Source organism: Hyperolius riggenbachi, chromosome 1, assembly GCF_040937935.1.
Source record: "Hyperolius riggenbachi isolate aHypRig1 chromosome 1, aHypRig1.pri, whole genome shotgun sequence".
NCBI lineage: Eukaryota > Metazoa > Chordata > Amphibia > Anura > Hyperoliidae > Hyperolius > Hyperolius riggenbachi.
In genome coordinates, this window is record NC_090646.1 from 486,698,072 (window position 1) to 486,711,934 (window position 13,863).

A 13,863-nucleotide genomic window follows, 5' to 3' on the forward strand; every position below is an offset into this window, starting at 1 on the left:
TAATAAGCTTCAGAAGACAGAGCTCTCTAAAGCTGTGGAGCTCAATGGCTCTTTTGCATAGATAACTGGAGTTTCTTAACTCTTCCTGTACTGAAAATATTATTAGACTTACAGTATGTCACTGCTCCAAATGTTATATTTCTTAGATCTACTACACATAGAAATCATTAAATCAACATTTTTTTTTCCACTTCAGTGTCTCTTTAAGGAGTCTGGAAGTTACTAACCAGAACTAGAGGATAGCAAACTGCTGTAAACCCCAACAAGTATTTATTAGCATGATCGTACGTCTAAAATCCCTCATAATAAAGGGAAGATCAAGCAATGGCAAACTTGTAGTACATTGGCATCTTTCAAGCACAAACTGCATGGTAGCTTGTGTCTATGATTAATGGCCCACACATGCCCAATACAGCAGCTGTGCGTGATTAATAGCAGACACTAGTGGCTGTGTAACTAGTACAATAGGTATTTCTTGGTGCTATATCATGTGTCAAGCTTGTCTCTACAATGTGTAACCGGAAAATTTGAGAAGTATTTAAAAATTACAAATTCAGCCCATAGTGTATATCCACTCACACCGTAAGAACTTAAAACCATTAGAGCTAAGCTCTATAGACAAAACAGGTGATCATTACCCAATCTGACTGCTGGTGGTCTTACTAGGCATCGATCATTTGCCTCTAAGTGATAAATTCTCCAAGCAGGCTAATTAGCTTCAACCAGGAAATTAACATTAGGGCTAGCAAATCACTGAGCATTCAGCACAGCTGCTACGGTATCGGTAGTTAAATGGATGAACTGCTAGAAACTTTGATTTTCTCATTCCAATTTCTTCCTCTTAGGTGGAGCTAATCATCTTTAATGTTTTATACAACATCTCTGGATAACTGAATTGGGAGTAGGGACGATCAATGAGATGCAAATAATTTCTCTGTGCATTAAAATTTCATGTAAATGTTATGCAGCTTAGACCAATAAAACAGGAAGTTATTCAGATTGGTCCCGTTTCAATCTGAATAACTTCCTGTCAGTTTTTATTGGTATTCATCCCTACTCCTGATGCCTAATTTGGACTTGAGAGTAATAACGATCTGGCAGGCTGGCACGTCTGAAGTATTTTGTATCATGTATTTCCCTTGCTGCATTGTGTAGCGATCATTGAAGGAGACAACATTTGTGTCCATATACCTGCTTTATTTTTTTGCTCTAACTTCCCTCAGGTTCTCCCCATCCCAGCGCTGGCACATAGATACCATAATGGAGACGCTAATTGCAGTGAGTAATCTAATTTCATATTATATCACAGTGACACCTTGTGGTTAGAACATGCATTGTTACTTGTGTATTTCATGATTTATTTGCCAGGCTGTAATGCTAATCCACTGCCTGTAGCACATCCTCAATTTACCACGTCAGAAGGTCAAGTCAGAGCTTCATATTTCTTTTACATGTATTAATGAAACATCCACTACAGATGTGCAGTTTTCTAAATACCCTCCAAACCATGGATTTCCAGAAAACTGAGAAACCATTAGAAATCATGATATTACTGATTGTCTATTTATATAGCGCTGACATATTACCCAACGCTGTGCAGAGTATTTAGTCTTGTTACTAACTGTCCCTCAGAGGGGCTCACAATCTAGTCCCTACCATAATCATATGTCTATGTATGTATCATAATCTAGGGCCAATTTAGGGGGAAGCCAATTAACTTTTCTGTATGTTTTTGGGATGTGGGAGGAAACCAGAGTGCCCAGAGGAAACCCACACAGACATGGGGAGAACATACAAACTCCTTGCAGATAGTGACCTGGCTGGGATTCGAACCAGGGACCCAGCGCTGCAAGGCGCTAACCATTACGCCACTGTGCTACCTAATGCCTTGCTGTCTATGTATATATGTTAGATATAGTTAAAATCTAAATCTAGATGTGAAGCATCAAATGAATCCAGAAACCCATTTCTAACTTCTTCCTATCCAATCACAGTATATGTGTGTATCTGGAGAAGGAGAGGGTTATTGCTTATTGGGCTACTGCAGATGCAGATGGGGTGTCCTGATGCCACTGGCTCCCAAAACAGCATTGCATACAGGGAGGGGTGTAAGTTCAGGGGAGCAGCCCCTGGGGGGTGGGGGGGGGGGGCAGAGCTGTAAGGGGGCCCCAACTACGACTTCACTCCATCTGATAAAGGGATCCAGCCTTCAGAGCCTTCAGATTTTGGTGACCCTTGCAAGATGGGCCCTCAGATGGGGGAGGAGTCAGCATGGGTAAGCAAGGAAAAGGGTGCGAATATTTTAGGGGGCTCCATAAAGTTTATGCGAATAGCTTAAAGAGGAACTGTCGTGAAGTCTTAAAATTGAAAGCACATACAAATAGGAAGTACGTTTCTTCCTGAGTAAAATGAGCCATAAACTACTTCTCTCCTATGTTGCTGTCAGTAAGTAGTAGAAATCTGACATTACTGACAGATTTTGGACTAGCCCTCTTCTCATAAGGGAGTTCTCAGGGTTTTCTTCATTTGGTAAAAGCACTTAGTGAATGGCAGTTGCTCCCTCCAACTGCCAAAATAGTGTGCAGCGAGCAGGGAGGCTGGCCAGCATCTTTGTATTAATCATTTTCAGGGAAAGTCTCTATAAAGAATAAAGGTCATGCTGAGAATCCCCTATAGAGAGATGGACTAGCCCAAAATCTTTTGGTTCTGTCAGATTTCTACTACCTACTGTAAGTGACAGCAACATAGGAGAAAAGTAGTTTATGGCTCATTGTACTCAGGAAGAAATGTACTTCTTATTTGTATGTGTTTTACATTTTAAGATTTTCGCGATGGTTGGTCTTTAAAGCCCGTTATATGATCAGTACCTGTGTTGTATACATAAAGCAGGTCACGCTACTCTTCGTTGGCAGTACTGGTAAAACTGCCATGAGTTTTGTGAATCCTCCCCCTTGCTTCTAAATGGCCAAGCAGCTCTCCTTTTCAGTTTTCTCCTTTAGTAGAATACACTGTCAGCGCACACTAAAACTTTATCAAGGTTTCGTGAATCAATTCCAGTGTTTTATGAAATGGGATTGAGGTGGAATGTGTAGATGTGGAGTTCAAATGAGGTTTCTCATCTCATACAAGTGAAAATATCTTCTTGACGTAAATAGACCACACCTCAGAATGATTTGCATATTCAGCAGTGATGCATTGTGGGACACGTCAAAGCTCACTCCAACCTCAATAATTGCAAATACTTTGTTTTAAGAAGGCAAACTTCTGTTTTGCATAGAATTTTAGTAAGAGGGCTTTTTGATCTCCTTCAGCCCCTTACACACTTCTTGGAGCTCTGGTTCACCATGAGCTTGCTGGGCAGTTTGTAACCACAGAATTACATAAGCTTGCAGCTGTTGGAAATACTGTAAGTGTGTACAGTAAATATATACATATATTCAGCTCAGCAAGAAAAGATTGATTTGCTTCTATTACTCTTCAGAATGGTTGCTGCCTGTGGATATTCATATATGTGACTTCACTTGTATTTTTCTGTGCTGATTGTCTTTTGCTGTATTTCAGGCCGGGGATAGTGTTCGGGATGATGCTGTATCACACCTAATTAAACTGATCATCGGACCCTCGGAGCTCCACAGTTATGTAGTTCAAAGGTTGTACAAAGCAGTGAGAAGAGACATTGTACAGGTATCGCAAACATCATACCTCCCAACTTTTTGAGATGAGAAAGAGGGACACTTAAGCCACGCCCCTGCCACACCCCTGATCACTCCCCCATCACACCCCTGGTCACACATACCGTAAAGATTTCATAAGAAAAATGTTGTTTTATAATTCAAACCACACTGGTCTTTTCTATCCTGGTTCATTTTCCTTCATAGTAAGATTTTAAAATTAGTAATATATCAATTTAAAGGATGGGAATAAAGTTTAGAGTCAATCAAACACATTTTTTTTTAGTAGAGAAATATAGATATTTACATAGAAATAGGGACAAAGTCCTGAAAGAGGGACAAATGAGGAGGAAAGAGGGACAGAGGGACAGGGCTCCCAAAGAGGTACTGTCCCTCCAAAAGATGGACAGTTGGGAGCTATGCAAACATAATATCCATATGAATAGCTGAAGTAAAGCAGATAAAGGCACCTGTAGATGCTGGATAATGGTCACTGGATTAGTGGCAGACTTCTAGCAGAAATTCAGAAGGTGCATACAGAATATTATACTCCCTTCGTCATTTGCCCCATTCTAGTCTTGTCAGAGCACCACTGATATTACCACCTCTCATATTGGCACCATTAAACACCTATTACAGTTAGAACGGAACAGAGACGCCCAGCCTACTGAGAACTCAACGTTGTTGCTCCTGTTAATTTTCTGAGGAAGCTGGTTACAGACCTGCAAAATGCGTCTTTTTGTGGCGTTATACACTAAAGCTTTTGTCTAAACTAGACAACTTTAATGTGGAGGTAAGTCCACCACTACCTTCCTTTTTAAAGTGTTTTTAACATATTTTATTTCTGGTGCCTCTGCTCCGTTATACAAACTACAAGCTTGTCCACCCTTGGTGGAAGGGTGTATCCCCTATCAACGATCTACAGAGATCATCTTCTTAAAAGGAACCTAAACTGAGAGGGATAAGGATGTTTACTTTTAAACCATACCATTTGCCTGGCAGTCCTGCTGATCTCTTTGGCTGCATTAGCGGCTGAAGCACACACCTGAAACAAGCATGCAGCTAATCCAGTCTAATTTCACTCGGAGCACCTGATCTTCCTTCTTTCTTCAGGGGCTGTGGCTAAAAGTATGAGGCTGCATTTCCACTTGTGCGGTGCGAATCGCCGCGGTAAAAATTCGCATGCGGATGCGAAATTCGCATGCGGGTCCATGCGAATTTTCATGCGTATTCGCACGCGAATTCGCATGGATGACGATGTATGCGAATTTAACCATGGCAGTGCTGGTGTGCTTTTCCATTGTTTCTATGCGAATTCGCATGAAAATTTGCATGAAAATTCGCATACCCAAACCTCATGCGAATTTCCTATTAAATACATTGTATGCGATTCGCATAGCGGTATGCGAATTCTGATGGCTCTGCCATGCGAATTTTTTCTGCACAGAAAAACGCAAAGGAATCCTGACAAGTGGAAACAGTCCCATTCACTTGTATTGCTATGCGAATTTGCATGCGAAAAACGCATGCGAATTCGCGATAGTGGAAATGAGCCCTGAGATTAACAGGATCAGCAGGAGAGTTGGGCAACTGGTATTATTTTAAAAGGAAAAATCCATACCCTTCTCAGTTTAGGTTCCCTTTAACCTGGATAGGGTCGGGTTTAACCTCCCCACCTGCCTATACAGTGACTGCCTTAGTGGTAACCCACCCTTGTGAGTATCCATTCACATCAAGATTTAATTTAATATGTGACCATAAAGGTGGCCATAAAACTGGTCGATTTGCCATCAGATCGACCAAAAGATAGATCCCTCTCTGATAGAATCTGATCAAAGAGGGATCGTATGGCTGCGTTTACTGCAAACAGATTGTGAATCGATTTTAGCATGAAACCGATTCACCATCTGTGAAGCTGCCGTCCCCCCTGCATACATTACCTGCTCCAGCCGGCGCGAGTCCCCCGGTCTCTGCTGTGGTCTTCTCCGAACTCGGCTCCAGCTTCACTTCCTGTCCGGGGAAGTTTAAACAGTAGAGGGCGCTCTACTGTTTAAACTTCCTGCCGGGACAGGAAGAAGTGAAGCCTGCCGGACTCTGAGCCCAGCGGAGAAGAAGCAGCGGTGACAGCGGGGACATGCGCGAACGGAACAGGTAATGTATTGCGTCGGTCGTCGGACATTCGAACGCCGCTATCGACGCACTCCCGACCCGCCGGCGATCGAGCTAAATCTTCCGCATGAATCTGCTGTATATCGGCAGGAAAATCGTTAGGTGTATGGGACCCTTTACATACTACACTATTGCAGACTCTCGATTCCTCTTTGTTTACAGTTAAAATGTAACTCTGGGCAACTGTGTAATTGCCCTTATCCATTTAACTTTTTCCCAAGAGATCATTTTTAATCTTTATAAAAAAAATAACTTTTCAGCACTTGGCAATCGAACAAGTGCTAAAAAGTAGCTAAAAATGTAATACAGATTTTTGGGTAATATTTTCTTGCACGCTGAAAACTTTAAAGGTGTTTTACTAGTAAAGTTTAAAAATATCTTGTCGGACAAAAAGTAGGAGAAAAGTTAATAGTATGTGGGCCAATGTGTCTTTTTGTAGGAGTCTGCGGACTTGCACAAATGTCTATCCCAATTAATGTAAAGCAGAAATATTTTTGATTCTGTTGCATGGACCTGTTGATGAACCCTGTTGGTGGTTTCCCTACTCCAGACAGCAAGGGATGTGCCATCTACCTGTTGGGTAGATGGCACATCATCACTGGCCAGTGTTTGCACTGGTCAGACAAACCCCAGTCACTAGATCATTGCAACACCCTTCTCTGTGGTCTCCCAGTGAATCAACTGGCACCTCTCTAGTCCATTCTAAATTCTACTGTTCAACTCTTCTATCTCTTCTCCTGCTCCTCCGCTTCTTCTCCTCTGTCAGTCCTTTCACTGGTTTCCCATTAAACAATGTGTACATTTTAAGTACGTAATTGTTACATATTAAGCTCTTTCCATTCTGGCTCCGCTTTAAAGGACAACTGAAGTTAGAGCGATATGGAGGCTACCATATTTTATTTCCTTTTAAACAATACCAGTTGCCTGGCTCTCCTGCTGATCTATTTGGCTGTTGTAGTGACTGAATAACATCAGAAACAAGTATGCAGCTAATCTTGTCATATCTGACAATAATGTCAGAAGCACCTGATCTTCATATGCTTGTTCAGTGTCTATGGCTAAAAGCATTAGAGGCAGAGGATAAGAAGGACAGCCAGGCAACTGCTATTGCTTAAAAGGAAATAAATATGGCAGCCTCCATATACCTTTCACTGCAGTTGTCCTTTAGACCTGGTTCACAATGGACTAAAAAACGGTCCATTTATTGTACTGTACCATACCGTAATGGACCCTAACTGAGGTGAACGGATCCTATGTTATTCAGTAGGATCTATTCACATTGATCAGTTTTCACACAGATCAGTTTTTCATCTGTGCAAATGTGAACCGGGCCTAACACTGCCACAATCCTTTCCAAATATCTACCCACATACAGTACACACTGTGCATATGATCTCCTTCCCCTGCCTAACCAGGTAACCGCTTTATGCTTTCCCAGGCATTTCAGGAACAGTTTGTAGTTGTCTAGAATTGTCCGACGTTGTCTTTTCAGATCATGTATTTGTAGAACTGTGGTCTCCCAGTTTAATCTGTTGGTGTAATTTATATCCCATACACAGTCCAACTGATGTTGTTATACATGTTCTTAAAGAGAATCTGTACTGTAAAATTCTTACAATAAAAAGCATACCATTCTATTCATTATGTTCTCCTGGCCCCTCTGTGCTGTTTCTGCCACTCCCTGCTGCAATCCTGGCTTGTAATTGCCATTTTTATGCAGTGTTTACAAACAAAAGACCTAGAAAGTGATATGCTGAGAGTAGCTCAGTGTGAGTCATACAGAGCTTGCAGGGGGCCTGGAGAGGGTGTGTATAGCTTCTATCCAATCGCAAGCAGCACAGCACATTCTAGCCTGACTGCCTGAGCCCGACAGGCCCGACAGAGGAGAGAAGATTAGATCATATAACAGAGATAACAAAGCCACTGTGCAACTAGGAAAGGCTGCAGTAAGACAGAGCACATTAGAACAGCTATAGGAACTTATAGGATAGAAGAAATAAGGCTCAACATTTTGTTACAGAGTTTCTTTAAGGGATTTATGGGAATTACAAATATAATTAAGGGCCTATTCTCACTGTATAACACTCAGGGATGCGTTGTTCACACGATACATGTTAATCTGTAGCAGTAGGGTATTGTACCGTGTTAGCCATCAGTAAAAGCAAGAAGTTTTAAATCAGGATGATACCACTTATTGGCTAACTAAAAATGAATAAAAATAAGCAAGCTTTCGGCCTTGCAGCCTTCGTCGGGCTTATATCCTGTTAGTTTGCAGACTGGTGGTACAGACAGCTTTATACATGCAACATCAAAAGGCAAATGATCGATTAATAGCAGAAACAAAATTTATAAAGTGGTTCAAAGCTGTGCAGAACGGTTTGAATAAGGACAACAACTTTTTATATTGGTATGACGCTGATCATATTTGAACTTTCTCAGCCATTCTAGCTGAACTTGTGAACTAAGAATTTACGATACCTCTGGGTCAATCCTAATCCCAGGTCTGTGAGCATGGAGTAAACAAGGATTCTTATCTTAACAACCTCTAACCCAGGCATGGGCAAACTTGGCCCTCCAGCTGTTAAGAAACTACAAGTCCCACAATGCATTGCAGGAGTCTGACAGCCACAGTCATGACTCATAAAGGCAAATGCATTGTAAGACTTGTAGTTCTGTAACAGCTGGAGGGTCGAGCTTGCCCATGCCTGCTCTAACCCCATTTAGATGGTCTGTTTGAATTAAGACATCTTAATGACATGTATTTATGCTTGAAAAAAATATCTGTTTTCCCTTTTGATGTTGCATGTATAAAGCTGTCTGTACCACCAGTCTGCAAACTAACAGGATATAAACCCGACGAAGGCTGCAAGGCCAAAAGCTTGCTTATTTTTTATTCATTTTTAGTTAGCCAATAAATGGTATCATCCTGATTTAAAATTTCATGTTAATCTGTGCGACCCATTTCGATACACTGAATAGGGCCATGCACAGAAATAAGACACAGTGCAGCATTCTGGACATTTCTGTGTCTTATCAAGACAGTGATGTGGGCTTTCTGTGAGAAGCCCATGTGGTGCCAGCTTAGTTTAGAGGACAGTTCTTCAATCGCAGAAACCCCTACATCGTGAAGTGTTGTGATTGGCCAAATACTGTGGACGTAGTTTACTACAGCCTATTTGAAACCTAACAATTTGAGAGGGTACTGTCCACCCAATTATGTTAGCGGAACTTCCCTATGGGGTTTCTTGTTGGGTCCCCTTAAGTAGACTAGGGCCACCCATGTTGCCAGGCATCACAATACGCACACACTCTGGAAAGTTATCCAAAATGTACATAGTGTGAACGAGCATTTAGGGTAAAGAGGGACAAAATCTGACTGTTTGGAAGAACTTCAGTAAATCAGTCCAGTTTTGTTTTGTGTTTTTATGGTCCTGAAACATAATTGCTTATCTTGTCTTTTGCTTCTAGCAACCATTAGTACAAGTGGCATCGTGGTGCATTGGAGAGTACGGTGATCTCCTGCTTTCTGGGGACTGTGAGGAGGCAGAACCGATACAAGTAAGACATGCATTGTTTTCCGAACACATAATCCACAATTTGTGGAAAGTTATAGGAGGAGCATAAGCATCTGCTGATAACCCTTACAGACTATATGCAGATATTGTTCCTGGTGGGAATGGAAACCAGGATTTGGTGAAGCACAACGCAATGCTGGCAGATATTTCCTTGCTTTTGTAGTGCACTGCCTTAAATTGGTGCAAAAGGATTCATAGGAAAGTCCAGCCTACAGCAGTGTATGGGCCGATGAGCCGGAGGAGTGAGGCGGTGTAAAAAAGTAATAATAGTCCACGTCTGCATATCCAGTTTGATTCTGTTCCATGAGATCAGTGAAAGGTCAGCTCTGTGGGACATGCCCTTTACCTTACTGAATAAGCCTTATAATCTACCTTGTGCATAAAAAGTACTGGGTCTCCCAAACCAGATTTTCATTAGAACAGTTTGCCGCAGAAGTGGCTCAAGCAGAGATGGACTAAGCTCAAATGTGACAATAGGCAAAGCTATAACAGATTTGGCTCTCCCTGCTTCCCTCCTGCTCTTCAGGCAAGGTGAGTGCAGGAGTTCAGAAAATATGGCTGCCAGGCTTGTGGACAAAAATGATCTAAAACAGGATTGTCCAATTCCAGTCCTCAAGGGTTGAGGTCCTAACACATTTTTGGCACTGCTCAAATTTAATGATGGGACAGAATCCGGAAAGGTGTGGTTCATCACATTATTATTATTATTATTATTATTATTATTAATTGCATTTACTTATATAGCACCAACATATTACACAGCGCTGGATAATAAATAATTAGAGATGCATACAATGTAAACGAGGGGTGACGGACAGAGAGGTAGAACATGGTTATATAACATGATAGAGGTAGAACAAGGTTATACATGCAAACTGGGTAAAAGATACATGATCATGCGATTTTACAGAGACCCAGCAAATCAAGTAGAACACATTTCTATGTTTCTATTTGAGATAGGGTAAGATGGATGTTAAAATAATACAACCATTACCTGGGCCTACAGAGATGTAGGATTTCAGAGTTATTTTTTCCTCCTGAGTAATGACTTTACCAGATGTTTTATCTAGGTTATCTTCGCCTTTATTTAGTGTTGTCCAACTAGCTTTGGTAACTAGTTGCACCTGTGGATTGCTTAAGAGCAATCGGTAGTCAATATGACAATACAGTTATACTATATAGTTTATATATCTTGTCTATTTTTCTCAGAAATTTGAACTGCTAACACTTGTATATTAATATCTACAGAACATTATATGTATCGTTAGTTTAAAGCCTCATCTACACGGTACAATTTTCAGTCAGATTGGTCCAATCGGATTGCGATAGATTTTTCAATAGATTGGGTACTTATAAATGCAAAATCTATTGCAAAATTGATGAGAAACAATTTGGATGTCTAAACACGATGCAATTTCTTATCAGATCACCGGTCGATCAGATGGAAATTGTACCGTGTAGATGAGGCTTTAAAGCAATTTTTTTATTGTGATTGTATGTCATGGTTGTTTGAACAGTTGATATCCATAAATACTTTCTGAAACAAAAAATATAATCTAATAAGATAATTATAAATATCTGAAAGTAGCATAATCAAATTGTACTCAAAAATATTTTTTTTTTATGAAGATAATTTACTAAAGTAGTTGTGAAGGGAAAAGCTGTAACATTGCACTATGCTGCCTTCAAACATCCAATCCTTATGAGAGATTTCCATTTTTTTTTTTTCATTTCTTGTTCGCCTGAAAGGTTGTTTGAAGTAAAAACTGACCTCATTTACTGCTGTTCCCTCCATATAGTTACAGCAAACACAGATAGTTCTTGCTATTTCAATCAGAGCTTATCGGTTAATGGTTTAACATCTATGTATTCTATATATATGTACACACAGGTCACAGAAGATGATGTTCTGGATGTTCTGGAAGGAATATTACAGTCTCACATATCCCTCCCAAGCACTCGAGCGTATACCCTGACAGCAATCATGAAGCTGAGCACACGTTTCAACAACAGCGTGAAGTGAGTTCTATTATGTTTTCCATCATGTGAATGCATACAGACATAACAGACATGTCTCTTTAATGCTCTGCCTTATGAAACCTATGACATGCTATGTGCATTCACGCTGATCTCTTCTCCTCCAGCCGCATACGACGAGTGGTTTCCATATATGGTTGCTGTCATGATGTGGAACTCCAGCAGAGGGCTGTGGAGTATAATGCTCTGTTCAAGAAATATGACCACATGAGGTACCACCATCAGAACACAGGGGGCCTGGGAACATGCAGACAGAAACATAGTTAGCAAATAATGACCTTGTTTTCTTGTCCTATGTTTAGATAGACTAAAAACAAAATGTATTGTAAAATATAATATAGTTTATAGGCAACAAAAAATATTGCAGCATGTTTGGAGAGCGGTATATAAATGTGTTTCTTACTGGCAGTTTAATGACTTGAGAATCCATTAGCAGTAATGTGGGAAGTGTCAAGGTGTCTCATCACATCAAAGCAGACATATAACATGATGAGATGATGTGGACTTTGCAATGACTTCACCTGAGCCACAGCTGTGAGGAAAAGACAGACAGAGAAAACATTTATAGAAAAGGGACTTAAAGGGATACCTAATCAAGTTCTAAAAGGTGTAAACCAACAGCAATTCCATAAAAAGCATCACAATTGTATTAGAACATCTTAAAATTAGCAAGTAGTGCCTAGTAAAAGAGAATCCCACACAAGGAACCAGGGTAACAATCATGTGCTCAGATGATATGCTAAATTGTTATTAAAGCCCCTTTGAATTCCTAAAAAAAACAAAAATAAAATTAGAAAAAGTCGTAAACTGGAAGCAATAGAAGGAACCGACACCGTGCACGAGGAAGGCCATATAGACCAACAAGTGGCAAATGACTTCAGGTACCGGGTAGGACTTGAGACTGTGACAGTGTAGCTCATTTATTCATATTATTCATTATACATTCATTCACTATACATCAGATTGTATATATTAACGGATTGATTGTGATGTTTAGACATACTTGGAGTTTGAGAGCCTTGGTCTCTTCTGATGTCATACTATATGGTTGCCTATATCTTCTTATCTTTGAAATCTATGACCTAAGCAAATGTATAAATATCTGGATGCTTTTATTTATAGGGAAAAATACATTTAGACTTAATTGTCCAATCCTTCATGAATCTCCCTTTTCCATTTTTGTTAGTGAATGTCTTCCCCTTTTTACTTCTTAACAAGGGCTCCCATTGCCCTTACCCAAATGCAGCTTTCAGAGACTGTTTCCTAAAAGCAAATCGATCAAAAACATGAACGTATCCAGTCCAGATTCAGGATAGAAATATAGACCCAACCATTTCAAATTAACATGGTCCCCGATGAAATGATCTTGTGATACAGTGCCTGGTCTAATTTTCTTTTTAGAAAGTATTGGACCAATACCACTTATTTGGCAGGTGGATCCTGTTTAATTTGTGAGTTCATGGTGTCAAATAATATTTCCAATAATGCTGAAATAGTCACGTCCTTCCTATCTGTGGCAATTTGTGCTGCTAGACTTTCAACTCTCTGTGTAGCCACTGGTGTTTTCTCAATTGCTTTTATTCTCTTTGTGTGTGTGTTTCGTTTGTCTGTGTCCATCCCTTCTTGGTTTTTGTGGGTGATATCTTGGCTGACCACTTTCCAAGTAGAAGTTTTATGGTGACATTAAAGCTGCTGACCACAGGTATATTTATTGGCTTCTGCTTAAAAATTGGACTTGGAGTGTGGTGGGATCTTAGATTTTGAACCCCTTTTGAAGGGCAGTAAATTAAGTTGTTTGAACAATGTTTTCTGAAAGGTGTTGACACTATACACAAAGCTAGCACATACCATGTGGGCAGTGCAATATTGGGCAGCATGTACACATACCTCCCAACTTTTGGAGCCAGGAAAAAGGGACACTAATACACGCCTCTGCCACACCTTTAACCACGCCCCACTTTTTCAAAACCACGCCCCTCCCTTATACAGTTTCCCCCTACATCCTATGCAGAGATTGGCGCATGGAGCGATGGTAGGCAAGCTAGTTAAAGAATAATCACTGCACAGCACATATGTGATAAAAGGATATAAATGAGAGTAAACCACTCTACATGAAGAGTTATGAATATATTAAATAAGAAAATAAAGGCTGAAATGTGCAAAATATTACATTCTTTATTTCTGGCAAAAAAACTTCACATATCGGAAATGTTAACACAGTGTCTACAAGTGCATAACTCTGGTCCCAGGACTGTAAATGCATAAAATAAAACAACTATCCCTAATTAAGGATCTTGTATCATAATATGGGTTATTAATAAAAGCAATAGCACAGAGGAATGCAACCAATATGATTGATCCATATAGGATTTCTAGCACTTCACAAGCATATTGAAAGATAAGATATCCAC

The 13,863-nt window shown here is 40.2% G+C and overlaps 1 protein-coding gene across 6 annotated transcripts in view; it reads left to right on the forward strand.

The window, feature by feature from the left end:
* Positions 1-13,863, forward strand: part of AP1G2 (adaptor related protein complex 1 subunit gamma 2) — a 102,393-nt gene that overhangs the window by 68,405 nt on the left and 20,125 nt on the right. For all 6 annotated transcript variants that reach the window (XM_068242165.1, XM_068242151.1, XM_068242146.1 and 3 more), the window contains 5 exons: positions 1,224-1,278; positions 3,562-3,684; positions 9,309-9,398; positions 11,307-11,434; positions 11,560-11,664. In XM_068242165.1, coding sequence (XP_068098266.1) covers positions 1,224-1,278; positions 3,562-3,684; positions 9,309-9,398; positions 11,307-11,434; positions 11,560-11,664 — 501 coding nt within the window. The remainder of the gene's footprint in view (positions 1-1,223; positions 1,279-3,561; positions 3,685-9,308; positions 9,399-11,306; positions 11,435-11,559; positions 11,665-13,863) is intronic.